Source organism: Eubalaena glacialis, chromosome 11, assembly GCF_028564815.1.
Source record: "Eubalaena glacialis isolate mEubGla1 chromosome 11, mEubGla1.1.hap2.+ XY, whole genome shotgun sequence".
Lineage (NCBI taxonomy): Eukaryota > Metazoa > Chordata > Mammalia > Artiodactyla > Balaenidae > Eubalaena > Eubalaena glacialis.
Window position 1 is genome coordinate 47,643,612 of NC_083726.1, and position 17,901 is coordinate 47,661,512.

The 17,901-nt window shown below is 37.0% G+C and overlaps 1 protein-coding gene across 3 annotated transcripts in view; it reads left to right on the plus strand.

Annotated features, from left to right (window-relative positions):
* PTPRR (protein tyrosine phosphatase receptor type R) overlaps window positions 1-17,901 on the plus strand; it is a 381,027-nt gene that overhangs the window by 133,054 nt on the left and 230,072 nt on the right. For all 3 annotated transcript variants that reach the window (XM_061206587.1, XM_061206588.1, XM_061206589.1), the window contains exon 8: window positions 14,023-14,321. In XM_061206587.1, the coding sequence (XP_061062570.1) occupies window positions 14,023-14,321 (299 nt within the window). The remainder of the gene's footprint in view (window positions 1-14,022; window positions 14,322-17,901) is intronic.

Sequence of the window (17,901 nt, forward strand, 5' to 3'; positions counted from 1 at the left end):
CTGTCTTAGTAAGTGCCATGTAAGTGTTAGGTATTATTTGACTAGGGGTGGGAGAGGTCAGATGCTAAATGGTCAACTAGTATCTTGGAGCAATTTCTCATTCTTTTTGTGTTTGAGCCAATGCTGGAGAAGCATGCATGCCCGAGAGAGATTCTGGATTCAAATCATTTCTTCAATTTGATCTTATCTGCATAGTTTTCCTCTACCTTTGGCGTGAGCCTTACTAAATGTGCAGGTTTGTGACGGACTGTGAAGCTCCAAAACATCCACCTATTGCTTTTGGCCACTGAGAGGCTGGAGAGAGCCTGGGCAAGCCTAAGACGTCAGATCTCATTCTCCCAGCCCTTCCTCAATACCCCCCACCAAGCCCCTCAATAAAATAGTTTGACATCCTCCCCCCATCCCAGTTCACCTCTCCCCCAAATCTCTCTGTAATTCCTAAATCTGGATATTAACTGAAGCTATGAAAATATAATAAAAGAGTCTCCTATCAAGATAAACATTATATTTTATAGGGAAGAAACAAATAGATTTCCTTATAAGAAAAGAAGGAAAATACAAAGGACTATTTCCTAAGTCCCTATGATGTGCTACACTCTATCCCAAGTGCCTTATATAAGATAATCATCTCACCCTTTAGGATGGAAAGTTTGTTTGAAATGACGTGCTTGTACTACAGAAACAGCAAAAATACACTCTAACTCATGTAGCATAGTAAAAATAAAAAAGTTAAGTTCTAGAATCTGACTGCCTGGGCTTGAATCCCATCTCTGCTGTTTACTATTTAAATTCTCTGTGAGTCCCTTTTCTTATCAGAAAAAAAGGCTAATAACATAGTAACTACCTCGTAAGGTGGTTTAAGGATTTAAAGAGCTAATTCCTCAGGGCCCACAGCATGGGGGCTGGAACACTGAATACATTCAATGGCTAGTAGTTGTAAGAATTATCATATTAGCCTGTGAAAACTTTCATTGGTCCTATATTTCAGGTTCCATACTTGAAAAGGAAAAAATGTGCACATTGACTATTCGCCCACTAAAAAGAAAATCACTCTAAAGCCTTCTTTTGTGAAGAGTGCCTGCCATGAAAATCTGATTTTCATGCCTCCATTTAAAAAAATCCTTGTAGAACCTTTGCCTTATAAATTAAAAAATGCTCATAATTAACAAGTTTGTGTCGGAGGAAATAAATGCTGTTTTCCAAACTGGAGAATCTAAGAGAAAAAAATCCTATAGCCGCCAGAGGCACTGCAATCATGGGCAACCCTCTTCCTGGTAAAGTATCTCTTAGTCTTAGGGTTTGGGTAGGATTTCTAGTATCATCCCTTCTGCTGTCTCACTCTACAAACTATCTGAATTCACAGCATCCAACAGGAGTCCAAATATCCCACTTCTAATGCTGAACCCTCTCCGTGTCCACGGATACCTTGAAAAGCCTGTGCATTGCATGGTTTGCATACGCCACTTTGAGAGCCCTGCCCACATACCTTTGGTGTGTGTGTGGCAGAGGAGGGTACAGGCTTCATGAAATCAGAGTTTCCACACATGCATTCTGGGGACCAGGCATCCTGCCTTCCCTAGTGTTAAATTCTGCTGAGTCGACCATAAATTCTCAGCGGGTGCAGAGTCCATGCCTCCAGGCCAGTCCTGCCCTGTGCCTGAAGCAGAGGTGCCTCGGGTCTCCCATACTTCAGCCTGCAATCAGCCCCCACTGCTGGCAACCGCCCACTCCCACCCTTGATGTCTTGACATTCACCCTCTGGAGCCGTGTGCTCAGGCTGAACCTCAACCTCCTGCTTTCTCCTTCCTCTCCACCCCAATTAAAGTCTGTAGTTCTTGCTTCCCATTGCAGGAGAGGTCTCTCCTCAACTAGCTGTATTTTAGAAGAGATGTGACACACTGATCTACTCCTGATAAAAATAGCTGTTAATTGGATGGTCTTTCCCTAGCCAATGTTCATTTTTTCCAAAGACCCATGAGAAAGCAGTACCTTAGACCAGTGGCATTAATTTCAAGTGATGGATGAAGGGACGAGGACAGGATGCAGTAGACGTGTTGACCTGAAGGGCCTACCAAGTGCCCCTCAAGTCCCTAAATGCAGGCAAAGGATACTAGGTCAGGGATCTCTTCAAGTGGCCACTGTGGACCTCCTTCCTCACCCTCCTCTTGCCCTAATATTCGGGCCTTTATGTCTCTGTAGAACCATTGCTATGACAATATTGTAATTTTTTATATGTTCTAATATTCATTTTGCTATATTTTAATATAATTCCTAATCTACTACGAGAATTATTCTTAAAATAGATATTTCTTTTTCTTTGTCCTGCAATGGAGTCATGCTTTCAGGTCATCTGGAGAACTCTACTATAAAAATGATGGTAATATTTTATAATTCCTGTAACTATTTATAAATAGTAATATTTTAACTGTTTGCATAACAATGAGGCATAAAAATTAGATTTTACAATTGTACTTGGTGCTTCATCATTGAGTAAGTGCATTTGGAACGCAATTCCTATGATTTCTGCAAAGGCTAGTGTTTCTCAGCTTTATAACCACATGATCATTTTTCCCCACTTCTGCATTTCCCCAGAGGGCATATCTTGACAAAGGTCTTCTCTTAATGGCTGTGAAGTTTAAGAGATAGTAGCATTCACTCCTGTCAACCTCTCCTCCCGGCATCCTCCAACTCAGTTCTTCAGGAACTGGGGCGCATCTGACTGCTTCTGTCTGAGCCAACATAAGTCTCACTCAGCAGGGTCCGAGGCCAGTGGTCTTAACCCATTTCTTCTTTATGACTTATGTCTAGTCACGCTGCCCCAAAGGGTACTGTCCTAATTGTATTATGTTTCACTCTGTAATACATTTATCAGATGAAATATAATGCTATTAAAGCTGGGCAAAACCCAGGAAACATGAAACCCTTTCATTGTAATTTTGCCACCAGCGCATGGCAGACGGTGGATTTTTCCTGAAATGGCTGTCCATTCAGTGACTTCCAGATAGAGTTCTCCACTGTGCAGCTCAACTTTGGATGGAAGAGATAAATAGGAACAGTTGAGGGTCACCCAGAGTAGTTACAGTGGGCTGTAAGTGGGCATAGGAGCCACATTTTCTAATGGAATATTTGAGGAAATATGAAGGAGTGTTTATATCAACGAACATGCAGGAAGAGTTTACAAGGTGCCTTAATTAAAATCATTCCTTATTCTTGTAGGATTCAGGGCCTTTCCTACTTGGAGAAGAATAGAGGTAGCTCTATAAAAATAAGACTAGTTACTTTGGTGTTGGTTTTTTATTTTTATTTTAGGTATACTAGATACATCACTGGCCAAACACATGAAGCATTTAAATAGTATCAGAAGAAGACGCAGAGCTTCCTCACGGGATTATGTTTTCACATCCTAGAGACCAGTGCATAGACTAGATTTTAGGAAAAACATTTCTGGAGGGAGGTGTTCTTTCAATAACAAGCTCTTTTTTGGAGGGCCCATGATTGTTTACAATTTTCATAAATATAATTCAATTAAATTCAATTAAAATTCGTATTTGTTATCTTTTAGAAACACATTTTATTTTATTTTACTTTTTATGACAGAATTACTGGTCTGAAGATGTACTTTTTTTTTTTGTCAAATTGGTTGTTTGGTGTCAGAATACAAGACAAATATGTACACATATAAATATATGCATACATACATATAACGTATGTTGTAAGAACATAACTAAGACACACAAACTGAATTTTACAAAATTAGCTTTATATACAGACAGAGCCATAGTGGAGTCTTTCAAAACACTGATATAATTTGCTATTAAGATTAGTAGGAGTGAGCACATGTTATACCTGGGAGGTTATTCTAACAGACCTCAGTTGTCACATCTTGGGACGGCTATAATGTTCACCAGGAAGATTCAGTGTTGGTACTGTGGGTGCTTCTAACTGGAGATTAGTGCCATGGTGACCTCATGGGTTAGCATTACCAATAGAATTATAGAATAACTGGAAGAGTCGTTTTAATATTAGCCTCCTTACATCCAAGGATAGTGCTTCTGGAAATCCCTGCTCCTTTAAGTTCCCAAAGGGTCCTATATTGTACTTATGGAAAAACTTAAATCTCTTTGGAAAAAATCACCACCACGTGAAATCTAACTGAATTGAAGCTCTATTTTACTGAAGTACGTTTCTAATCTGGTTGTAGATCTACAAGAACCACCTTCACTTTCTGATGAGAAAACTGAGGCTTAGAGAGGTTGAGGACACATGCTCAAGTTCACATAGATGAGAGGGGGTGGGTATTGAAGCAACAATCTAGGTCCCTTATCTCTTATTCCATTGCTTTTTTAAAAAAGTATGTTTCTTTCCTTTCTCAGTACTATTAATTGGCATTTTCTAAGTAAACTTCCACTGGTACTTGTGTATTTTTAACTTTTCCTGAGAGGCATTTACAAATCAAATGAGAACCTTGTCATTTCTCATGTAGAAATTCCCAAGGGACTTGCTTGATGTTATCCATTTGTATCTCCTTTCTAGAGAAGAAAGTGCTGGCAATCCTTGAAAAACAATGATTGTCCTTTTTACAAAATGATCAGAGAACAAAGTTGCCCTTTTTTGATTGTTCACTTTTTCAAGTCTCTTTGGTGACCACTGTTTCATCCTTTTGTTCCTTTCACAAGTCACTGACAGTGATTTAAACACCTGCAATACAAGGATTTATTCTGAGAGGGTGTATGCAAGGCCATTCTACCTTGTGCATCTAGGAATTACCACCATTGAATTTGAAATAATGAATCATAATGTATTCAAATTTAACATTGTAATTTTATACATTTCTCTTTCCTTTGTTGAAGATCTCTTCAGAGATTATCAAGGTCATATGCAGAATGAAATTTCAATTGTGGAATTTTATGAACATCAAAACTGGTTATTCTCATGTAAATGTTCCTCCTATGATAAACGTACTTTTATTTTAAATGCAGATAAGTATCTTTGACAAGCTATTCACTAAACATTCTGTGAGAGACGCTCTGTCCCTTAGAAGTGGAGAAAATTGTCACTGAGCTCTCAGTGAAGATGAGGAATCCTACTGTACATCTCATATCAACTTTCTCTCTCATTCTTTACAAGAACTGTTTCAATCCTTCTCCGTTCTCCTGGAACCTCCAGTCGTTCTTACCTCGTCCTCTCTCTTATGATTCATTCCCTTCTGCACAGAGAAGATAGAAGCCATCAGAAGAAAACTTGCTCAACTTCCACCACCAAACCCATTAACATCCTTCATCTTCCCGCCTCTCCCTTATCCGCATATGATAATGGAAGAAATACCTCCCTGCAATCCAAACCTCATCCCCCTGCCTGTGCTCTGGATCCCACCTCCTCAAATCTTCTGGGGGAGCGCAGTCTGCAGATTATCCATCTGCTTTCTCCTATATTTTCAACCACTCCTTCTCAACTAGCTCCTTCCCTTTAAGGATTGAATGTACTCAGAGCTCTTCTATCTTGAAAAAAAATCCCTCAACCCTCCTTCCCTTCCTGATAACACACTGTGATTATCGTATCACACCCAAGCTGGTTGCAAAAGTTGTCATATGTGTTGTTTCTCATTTATCTCCCACTTGATCCTCAATCCAATTAAATCTAGCTTTCTCCTACACACAGACACTGAAACTACTTTCTATACATTTATCAATCGTTTGTTAATGAGATAGATTTATATTTAGTGATGAAAAAAGATGTTTTGATACAGTTTTGAATGAAAAAAGTAGCTTACAAAACATAACATAGCATAATCTATAGACTTTTTCGGTGTATATAGTTCTATGAATTTTAGCACATATATAGATTCATGTAATCACAATACAGAAAAGTTCAATCGCCCCAAAAAACTCCTTAATGCAATCTCCCTGCTCCTCAACCGATAAACCCTAATAACCATTCATCTGTCCTCCATCACTAGTTTTTTTTTCTTTTCAAGAATGTTCTGTAAATGGAATCATGAGACTTCTTGCAGCTGTCTTCCTTTACTCAGCCTAATGCCTTTGGGATTCATCCAAATTGTTTTGAGCATCAGTAGTTCATTTTTTTAAATTGATGAGCAATATTCCATTATCTAGATATATAAGTTTGTTTTCCATTCATCCATTGAAGGACAATTAAGTTGTTTCCATTTGAGAGCAATTATGAATACAGCTGCTACAAAAATTTGTTTACTGAGTATTGTTATAGTATTTTTCATTTTAGCAATTCTAAGAGGTATGTGGTGGTATCATGTCACAGTGTTAATATGCATTTCCTTACTGGGCAAATATTCATGTGCCTATTTGCCATTCATGTATCTTTAATAATGTGTCTGTTCAAATCTTTAGCCCATTTTTTAAAAATTGGTTTGTTTTCTTACTGTTGAGTTTTTCGAGTTCTTTATTTTTTCTCATTATTAGTCCTTTGTTGGATATGTGATTTGCAATTGTCTCCCACTGTGTAGCTTGCTGTTTTATTCTCTTATCAATGTCTTTCACAGAGCAAAACTTTTTTATTTTGCTGCAGTCCAATTTATCAATTTTTTCCCTTATGGATGGTGATTTTGGTGTCGTATCTAAGAACTCTTTGCCTAACCCTAGTTATACAAATTTTCTCCTATATTTTCTACTAGAAGTTTTATAGTCATACATTATATGTTTAAATCTGTGATCCTTTTTGAGTTCATTTTTGTATGAACTCAAAGATTCATTTTGTGTAAAGATTCATTTTGTTGTGAACAGTTGTCCTATAGTTCCAATATCATTTTGAAAAGACTATCTTTTATTGTTTTTGCATCTTTGTCAAAAATCAAATGATGACATTTTTTTCAGGATCTATTTTTGAACTCTATTTTATTCCATTGATTTATGTACCTCTTCCTTTTCTAATACCACACTATATTGATTACTAATTACTTACTATTAGCTTTATAGTAAGTCAGAATTGGGCAGTATTATCCTGCCACCTTTATTCTTCATTTTAAAAATTGTTTCAGCTATTCTATTTTAGAATCAATCTCTCTCTTATATATATATAATTATATACATATAAAATTATATATAATATGTATTGTATATAATTATGTATATTATATATATAATTCTGCTTGAATTTTTATTGTAATTGGGGATAATTAACATCCTCATTATGTGGAGTCTTCCAATTCATGAACACAGTATGTCTGTCTATTTATTCAGGTCTTCTTGTTTTACTTTCTCAGCATTTTATAGTTTTCAGTATATATATCCTGTACATGTTTTGTTAGAATTATATCTAAATATTTTATTTTTTGCAACTGTTGTAGATTTAAATTTCAGTTTTGAATTGTACATTGCTAGCTTAGAAAATGCCATTGATTTTCATAGGTTGACATTATATTCTATTAACTTGCTAAACTCACCTGATCTACAAAAATTTTGATGAGTTCCTTAGGATTTTATACAGAGACAATCATGCTATCTGCAAATAGAACAATTTTGTTTCTTCTCCAATATGTATGCCTTTTACTTCTTTTCTTTGTTTTATGGCAGTAACTAGGACTTTCATTCAGTACAGCATTGTATAGAAGTGTTAAGAGTATCATACTTGCCTTGTCCTCTATCTTAAGGGAAGGAAGCATTCAGTCTTTCACCATTAAACCTAATGTTAGCTGTGGGGTTTTGTGCAGGTGCCTTTTACAAGGTTGAAGAAGTTCCCTCTATTTCTAGTTTGCTTAACTTTTTTACTATGCATTGATGTGAATTTTGTCAAATGCTTTTTCTGCATCAATTGGTATGATGTGGTTTTCCTTTGTTAGACTATCAATATGATGGATTACATTGATTGGTTTTCAAATATTGAAGCAGCCTTACATTCCCAGGATAAGCCCTACTTGGTTATGGTGTATTATCCTTTATATTTCTGCATTCAATTTGCTAATACTTTCTTGAGGAGTTTTGCATCTGTATTCATGAGTGATATTGGTCTATAGTTGTTTTTTTTTTTTTAGTACTGACTTTTTCTTGTTTTGTTATCAGAGTAATTTTGGCCTCATAAATGATTTGGGGAGTGTGCCCTTCTCTTCTATTTTCTGGGAGAGGTTGTTTGGAATTGAAGTTAATTTTTTCTTTAAATGTTTAAATTTACCAGTGAAACTATTTGATCCTGAAGATTTCTTTTTCAGAAAAAAAATTTAAGTAGGAATTCAATTTCTTTTATAATTTTAGGGCAATTCAGGTCAGGTATTTCATCTTGGGTGAGTTTCTTTAGCTTGTGGGTTTTGAGGAATTGGTCATTTCATCTAAATTGTTGAATGTATATGCAAAGGATTGTACATAGTATTCTCCTATTATCCTTTTCATGTCTACTGGGTATTTAGTGATTTTCTTTCATCTGATTTTGGTAATTTGTGTCTTCTGTATTTCTTTGTCAATCTTGCTAGAGTTTTATCAATTTATTGATGTTTTTCAAAGAATCAGCTTTTGTCTCATTGATTTTCTCTATTGTTTTCCTATTTTCAATGTAATTATTTCTGCTTTTAACTTTTTAATTTCTTTTCTCTGCATACTTTACATTTATTTTGCTCTTCTTTTTTCTCATTTCTTAAAGTGGAAGCTTAGATTCTAATATAAGCATTTATGCTATAAATTTTCCTCTAAGCACTGCTTCAGCTGCATCCCACAAATTATGGTGTTGTATTTATTTTCTCCTGGAGCTGTCTTTGTCTGCACTTTGGTGGCCACTATGGGTTGGCTAGAGGATACTGGGGGCAGGGGGAGATGGTAAACTTACTGCTGATGTTGTGGAATTTTGAATTCTATTCTTCATCCCCAATCCCTCTGCTACTGTTTACTTTCCAGAGTTCTCAAATAGCTGTTTTATGCATTTTGTTCAGGTTTGATAGCTCTATTTAATGTAAGCAACAAGGCGGAGTGTGTTTGCTCCATCTTACCAAGACTCAGAATCTTTCATACCCTTTTAAACCCTTTAAAATTATTTTACTTTTGTTCAAGGACTCAACAGGGAGGGTGCTTCGCTTTGTGCTTCTAGAATGCTGTCCCCAAACCTTTTTCATGTTGAATCTGGTCCTCTGAATATCCAGGCTCAGCTGTCCACTGATGAATTTTAAATCCGTAAATCCCATGTAAGTGTTCAGGGTTGTCTTGTTTGAACTCTCAGACTGTCAGTGACACTGGACACTGACAATCACAGATCCTTGGTATACTCTTCCCATGGCTTCCATACTTCCACAATCTTTAATTTTTCTTCTTCATCCTCCATCCAGCTGCTCCTTAAATGTGGCCTCCTCTGGGTCTTTGCTGCAGACTCATAATTCTTCTCATTCCACAAGGCAGTCTCATCACTTAGGGACTCAGTTTTCCATTACTATGCTTATGGTTTTTAGTATTTAACTCTAGTCCAGAACTTTCTCCTGAGTTCCACATAAACATAATTGCTTTCTAGATGTTTCTACTTCTTTATATTGTAGGCACCACGGAATCACATTTCTCTGTCTCAGTCAAGGGCACCTCCATACATTGGGTTGCTGACTAGAAATAGAATTATCCTTAAATATCTACTGCTGGTTCCTTCCTACAACATTAACTCAATAACCGAATTTATTCCCCTTTTTTTTTGGTCAATTCCTATGTCTTAACACTTCTGGAATTTGTCTCTGCTTTGTCCCTCTACTGCCACCTTGTCTGGGCTATTCTCCTGTCATCTAAAATATTTTACCTGGTACCTTTGCACTTAGTCTTGCTTCCTCCCAATCCATTTTCTTGTATAGCCAGAGTAATTTTTGAGAAATATAAATTTTATATTATCACTTCCCTCCTTAAGTCTTGTAAAATGTTCAATTTTTCTAATGCTTCATGTCTTCAATGCTATTAAAGGTATTTTACAACCTATCACATTATCCTCAGTATCACTCAGTCTTTCTGCATTAGTGTCCTGTTGCTGCATAACAAATTACCCTAAATTTATCAGATTAAAACAATATGTATTTATTATTTCTCAGTTTCTGTGAGTCAGAAATCTGGCCGTGGCTTAACTGAGACTTCTGCTTCAAGGTGTCTCGTAAGACTTCAGTTAAAGTGTTGGCCTGTACTAGGCTCCTAGGAGAAGGCACAACTGAGGAAAGACTTGCTTCCAAGCTCATTTACATGATAGCTGGCAGGATTCAGTTCCTCAGTCGTTGTTGCAACTGAGAACCTCAGTTCTTCCCTGGATTTTGGCTAGAAGCCTCCTTCTTCACATGGACCTCTCCAACATGGCAACTTGCTTCATCAAAGTCAGCTGGAGTTTCCCAGCAACACAGAAGTCACATCTTTTTTAGCAGGAATGCTAAATGACATCCCATCACCTGTTGGTTAGAAGTAAGTCAAGAGCAAGATCTTGCTCACTCTCAATGGGCATGAATGCCAGTAGGTATGGGTCTTAGAGTCCCATCTGAACAGTCCACTACAATCTCTTACCTTCTTTTTCTTATCTCCTCTCTTAATTTCTCTGTGCTGCCTTCTGAATTATTACCTAAACTTTTCCAACTTACCAATTCTCTATTCAATGGTGTCTAGTCTACTGTCTAACCCCTATATTGCATTTCATCAATTATGATATTTTTCATTTCTACGATTTCCACTTGGATTGAAACCTGCCTGTTCTCTTTTCCTCAAATCCCTTATTCTTATTTTTCTCTTTTATCTCTTTGGATGTTTTAATTAACTTATTTTGAAGGCCCCTTATTTTTCTCTTTTATTTATTCTTTCTTAGATAAGAATCTTCCTACTTCTCCATCTTCTGACCATCTCTCATGGCAGTAGTCACCATGTGCCTTGTAATTTTTTAAGTCTATGAGTGTGTCTTCAGTGTGACTTAGCTTGCATGGAAACACTTGGAAATTCCATTTATATTCTAGTTTCTAGAGACATCACTATAAGATTGATTTTTCAGTTGCTTCTGTCTAAGACCCTATAATGCATACAGGTTCTAAAACATTTTTTTTCTTAATCTTCTATGAACTACTCTTTCTTGGTTTTCCTCCTACTTTACTACCATTCCTTCTCATTTATCTTTGCTGGCTCCATTTCATTCAGCTCCTTGACACTAAATATTGTAATTCTACCAGGAGTTCTGTCCTATACACTCTTCTCTTCTCAATCAATCTCCAGTCACTTGACTTTAAATTTTATCTGTATTGGATGACACAAATCTCTCTCTCTCTCCAACCGTGAACTAAACATTTATTAAATTTCGAATTCAACATCTCCACTTTGATATTTAATAGACATCTCAATCTTAACATTTCCAGAATGTTTACTTGAGTATATTTATAATGTCAAAGTGAAGGAGGTGATGATAGAGGGGTAACGTTTGAAGACAGAAAAAATAAAACTTATTCCAGATACTAGCTTGGTGGTCCTCAACTTTAGGGTTGGAATGTGAGAAAATTTCAATTAGAAATCCAGATTTGTAGGCTACATATCCAGAGATCTGCTATGGTAGTTCTAGGCTAAGATCTGGGAATCTGCATCTTAATATCCCAGGTAATTCTGATGTAGGGATCTAAGCACAACACTTTGAAAAACTTTTTCTTACCTAATGGCTATGGTGGGGTTCCTAATATTGTGCTGCCATCTTGGTTCTCATTACTCAAGGACAAAGCAGGACTAAGTCCTTTCACATATACAACTGGATAGGGCTGGGAAATTTTAGTTGTGTTTCAACTGCACTTAAAATTAGATTTTTTTACCTTTCCCTGTAGGCCAGTTTTAGCACAAGAGACATTTGTTAGTTGGACTCACCTATTCTATTTACATAAGGTGGCTCTGAAAAGGTTTTCTGTGATTGATATCATACAAAAAGAAAGATTGAAGATAACTGTGTAATTTTCTCAGTTCTTCATTCATTTTCCCCCTCCTCATAAATCTGCATTCTCTGATCTTCTGAGCTGCTTCTCTTTCTTAGTGAAATTCTTCGCCATCCTCCCCATGGGTTTTTCTTTTTTTTTTTGCTTCCCGAATCTTGCAAGCTTTTATCGCATGTTAATTTTTATTAACATGACTATTTCGATAGCACTATCATGTTAGATATAGTTGCCATGCTACTGAATGTTATAGATTCCTCTTTTTGGTAGAAGAGACAATCCCTCAGGTGAAAAACCCAAATTCATTCAAGTATGCAGTATGCCTTTCCTGAAACAAGGGACCATCTTTAAATGAGGAGTATTTAAAAAGTCAACTAGGATAAAAATAATATGTGTGTTCTATTTCTTAACCCCAAGGTGACCGTGTCATTGTTGCTCTTCACAATGTCAGACTCAGTCCTTTAATAGGGGAGGGAGGAAACTTCACCTGTAGTATAGAAATGCTGTAGGACACTACAGTATCATTTAGTGAATTACTTTTAGTAAAGTACTAAACAAACATTTGTGGTCAGAAAGTTAATATACATCTAAAATATTTTAGCACCATTCTCCATTAATAAAACAGTGCAAGAATATTAACAGTGAAGGACCATATTCATTTACATATGTTCCTAATGACAGTGTCATTTCCAAATCTGAGGAACTCTTATTTCATTCAGAGAAACAAAGTTTACAGTCATTTCAATGTCACACTGTCCAATCATCATCTTTGGCAAATTATGGTAGCTTGATTTCTTTTTTAAAAAAAGTTACAGTCAATTCAGCATGCTCAGGATTGAAGACATGAGGACTAGTTTCTCTTGGGGTGGCCAAAATTTTCATTCAGGTTTCCTGTAACACCTTAAGGAAAAACCCGAATGAACTTTTTGGCCAACCCATTATGACTATCTCAGAATTCACGTGAAATGTATTTGTGATCTGAATGCTGTAAAAGCCTAAAGTCCCTGGGACCCAATGATTTCCAGACTATTACATCATGGTGAAAGCACTTGAGCTGACTGAAAAAATAACCTGTCTTCCTATCTCTAAGTGAAATTTGACAGCATACTGGTAAGACAGGATTACTGAAGGTGCTAGAAATATATGCTGGTCACAGAGGCTTGATGGACGGAAAAAGCTGTAAAAACTAGCAATTCCTCTACTATAAATATTCAGTAAGCATTCTAGGCACCCCAGAATTCTTATAAAAGGAGGGAAGTAATCTTCGAAGGACAGCACTTGTACAGCTATTGTTGCCATAGGCATACCCAGGGAAAATCTGTGGTGCCTAGGGTCGCTAGGACAGTGTGGGTGGCATTACTATGTTGTGATCTGTTCAATCTGCTTATCATCTTATATAGAAGGTCTTAAGTTAACTTTTCTAATTGGTGTTTGACCTAATGATATTCTTTTGACTCACATGTGTATGTTATCTGTTTCCTCCTGTGGCCAATGACAAATAGGAAAAAGTTATTCCAGTCAGTGGATATTAACCTAACAGAAGAAATAAAGGAGCATGTACTACTTTATCTAGATGGCCATATTACTAAGTAAGAAGGAGAGAATGGATATCATTACACAACTGGAAGTTGCTACCACAATGTGTGTACTCAGATTCCTGCCCTTGGTCAGCTTAAAATAGTCTATAAGTATCTTAAAAATTCCACGTAGTTGATTATAAGTAGGATAAAAGAAGTATAAAATAAGAATTGTATGAAATGCTATTGATTAAAGGGAAGAAAGCTTGAATATGATATAAATGGTTGTCATTTGAGGAACAGTTAGGGCATCCAAGAAGAGATGCTCAATGGGGTATTATGACCATGAGCTTAGATAAAGGAGGAAATTCCTAGCTAAAATAGACATTAGAATATCTTTTAAATAGAACTTTTTCAAACTATACCCACTTCTGTCCACCCAAAGTCTCTGAGATGCCTCCATACCACCAAGTGTGTTCTCTTTGTCGGGGATAATGGAGCAGGGACAAAAATGGAGATGAACTGATCTAAATCCTTCACAAGCCTTAAAGCTTCCTAAGAACGGGTAATTCTCTTTATCAGATATTCTATTCAACTTACTGAATAAGGTCTTTGATTTTCGTTTCTGTTTCTTCCCCCTTTCAGGGTGCCTTTCAAGAAATAATGATCACTTTTTGGCAATTCATCAGAAGAAGAGTGGGAAGCCAGCCTTCATTTATCACCGTTCACAAGACATTGAGAAGAGCCTGGATATAGCTCCACAAAAGATACAGACACATAGCTACCATTCCTCTTCTAAAGCTCAAATAAGCAAACGCCACCAAATTGTTAATTCAGCATTTCCTAGACCTGCGTATGACCCATCTCTCAATCTGCTGGCCATGGCTGGTCAAGACCTTGAAGTGGAAAACCTTCCAATCCCAGCAGCAAATGTGATTGTGGTGGTAAGTATTGCATTTAACTGATGCTCATACGATGGTTTCCTCTGTGGTTGATACTTTAAAACAAACAAACAAAACCTAATGGTGAATAGTTATCATTGGATCTCAATGACTATTTACCATAGCACTTCTTATTCTCTGGTATTTCTTTTTTGTTACTTGATTATTATCTGTTGGCTTCCTCTTGAACGTAAGTCCATAAAATAAGAAACCTTGTCTGTATCTTCTCTACACAGCACAATGCAAGGCGCATAGTAGGTGTTTAATAATTTGAACAAAAAATTGCTTCAGGAAGTCCTTACAGTTATGTTGGATCATATCCTGTACGGAGCCTCCTGACTTCTGTGATAATCTGTTCTAAGCAGATAGGCCTGAGTCTCAGTTTATGTAAATAAATAGTACTTATTAAAGATCTTCTGGTCACTTGACTCAAATTGCAAGAAATGAAGAGACCCTGAAAAGGAGAGAGTGATGTACAGGGAGGAGAGTTTTCTATAACTGGAGTAGATAAGATGGTTTGGAAGTAATTGATGGATAATATTCCTCATATCACTGGACAAGCATCACCTTTTATTAATCAAGGCGATGTAATGGGTCCATTTTTGTATTCTTAGGGTATGTAACCAGGCCAGAGGTTCCCAATTTGTGGAAGTATCATAGTTTAAACATATGCTAAGGTTGACACACTGTTTGGACTATAGTCCCTCTCGAGTTTAAAATTACAATAGGAGGATCCACATTAAAACTACAAGTCAGTAGCTAAATGGTTGTTAATTGCATTTCTGCCCCCAACCATAACCAAATATGTTGACTTTTAAGGCAAGATGATTCAATGAAACCATGTTTGCATTTTGGCAACCTCTCTATAAACCTAATGTAATTAAAATTAATAAGCTTTTTTCCTTTTCTTTATTTTTTTTATCTACTACATATAGGACACTTAGTATTGAGAATCAAAGATCCATTCATTGATGTTTTCAACTAGCATCCATTCAATATTTATTATGATCTGGCCATCATTCAGGGTATCTAGAAATACCCATCATTTGGGGCATCCACAAGTGAAATGGAGTCTCTAGTTTTGCTTGGGAAATGTCCGGGGAGAAATGTTGGTAAGCCAATAAAAATCATAAATAGAGAACATAAGATGAGCTCTTGTTAAGAGAAAATATGTGGGTCATTGGGCCTCCTGAAATACTTGAACAACTTTTCTGTATTTACATGAGTAACAGATGTTCTGAAGGTGAAAGCCATGCACTCTGTCTATTGAGTGAAGATAAATGATGTTAATGGTGTCGCTGTATCTGGATATGCCTGTGCTAATGCTCAGGCTCAGGAGAGATATTTCCTCTAGTGACCATCATCCACCCATAGTCATCAACTCTTAAAGTTGCTGTGAATTATGGATCAAGAGGTTTGTTCTATCTTATAATGTCATGTACTGTCTAGTTAATTTAATATTATGGAGAATAAAAGGCATCAGTGAGGAACTCTGGCAGGTCATTTCACTTTTAGCTCATTTGTGGTTTGGAGATTCATGAAGAAGCTGTGCTTTTTCTTTTGGGTGATGATGACATGAAGGCAATGGGCGATTTTGCGGCATTCGCCTTCCCTAACCTCTCTTGATCTAGTCTCTAACGGTGCCATGGCGCTGGTGGCTTGCAACAACCATTGCTAGTGCTAATGTTTCCTGTAATCCACTTACATTACTTATGCACATGGTGACTTAGTAGGAAGACCAGGGAAGTGGAGTTATTTTTAAATAAATCAGTAATTTTCAGCTTACTCAAAAAAGCAGAGGGTCAACATTTAACCAAGTATCAGCGGGTTTGAAGGTTCATGCTTTACAGAAAAGAGATTTAGGAATGGAACGTACATGATGAAAGGGAGATATTTCAGCTGCTAAATGATTTTGGTGGAGTAATTGATATGTGTTTGCATACGTGTGTGTGTGTGTGTAATATATGGTACCAAAAGAATTCTTGTGGTACCAAAGAATTATTTTGTGGCTTAATTTATACCAAAATGAGCAGTATTAATGAGTATTCATTTCCTGAATTGGGGAAATATTGCGATTTTTTTTTAGCCAGAGTAAAAAGCCACTCCCAACTTCCAAAATATACAAGTACACAACTTTTAAATCTTCCTAGCTCAGAGGAGAGATCACTTGTTTCTTTCTCTCTCACTTGTTTCTGACATCATCAAAACCATGAGTTTTAAAATTAAAAATTTAACAGGAACATGAAAGATGCATGTATCCCTCCTCCTTTCCTGATTCCCAATATCCGGCACAAAGCATTTCATAAGAACATTTGTCCACAGATGAATTTTTTCCTTTATCTTCTTTCTTTTAGAGTCACGAAAATATGCAGTTTATTTATTCCAAGGAGAGGACAGCACAATTAGAATGTTTATCCCAAGGCATTCTAATTATGTTCCAGAGGTTCAATTAAGAAGCTGTTATTAAGATTTTTGTGCAAATGCAATATACAGGGAATATGAATGTCCTCCAGGTCAAGGCTGTGGTAGGAGAAAAAAAAATGGCTTTAACCAAATGTGTGCTGAGAATTCCATCAATATACATCAGGCCACAAGGCTACCACTTTAGGAAGGAGGGAACCCCGGGGTGTGAGGGAAAGTGGTAGAGTGGAAACAGATGCAGGCTTTTCCAGTTCAGCAAGTTGAACATAGGTTGCTGGGTGAAGAACATTTTAGCTTGGGCAAAGTATGAGAGAACTGGGGAATAGGAATGCTTTGGAATATAAAGGATGGGGAGATTATGGATTACTCCTTTCCTTGAAGGAAGGGAAATAAAGGGAAGGAATAGGAGGAAAGGAGGAAGAAGAGGAGGAGGAGGAGGAAGGAAAGGGGAGGAGAAGGACGGGAGGGGAGGGAAGGGAAGGGGGAAAGGGAAGGGAAGGGGAGGGAAGGGGACAGGAGAGGAAGGAACGGAGGGATGGAGGGAGGGAAGGAGGGAAGAGAGGGAGAAGGAGAAGGAGGAGAAAAGAGAAGATACAGTGGCAGTTTTGGGGGCAGTGGGAAGACTTCTGTGAGCACATGAGAAGATGATGGGGAGTCTCCAAGAGCCTGAGATGGTCGCTGTGAGATTCCTAGAATCCTGAAGCTTCTTGTCTTGCTCACCACTCACCCAGACCATCACCCAGACAGACATTCTCTTGTTTTTTGACACAAAACATTCTTTGCAAAGATTTTTATCAAGTGGTTGATTTCAAAGACCATTAAAGCCAAAAGCTCTGGATAGCTCTGTGTTTTGGTTACATCCTGAGCTCTGGTTTATGCCTCTCCTCAACTTGGTTCTGCTGTTGACCAAGTTTTTGAGTTTCATCTTGCAGGTAAACAGATAATTCCTAGATGTGATTTGAAGGGCTTTGAAAGTCTTGCCTTCTCATTTCTTTGCTACAGTAAATAAATTTTGTAGCATTTAGTGTGTTATGTGATGTGGATAAATAATTGTTTTTAATAGACAAATAGTTTAATAGACAAATTAGTTTAATTATAAACTAATTTGGGACAGTGAAATGTCCCAAAAGGTGAGTTTAAGCTGTATAACTACCCCTGGAAT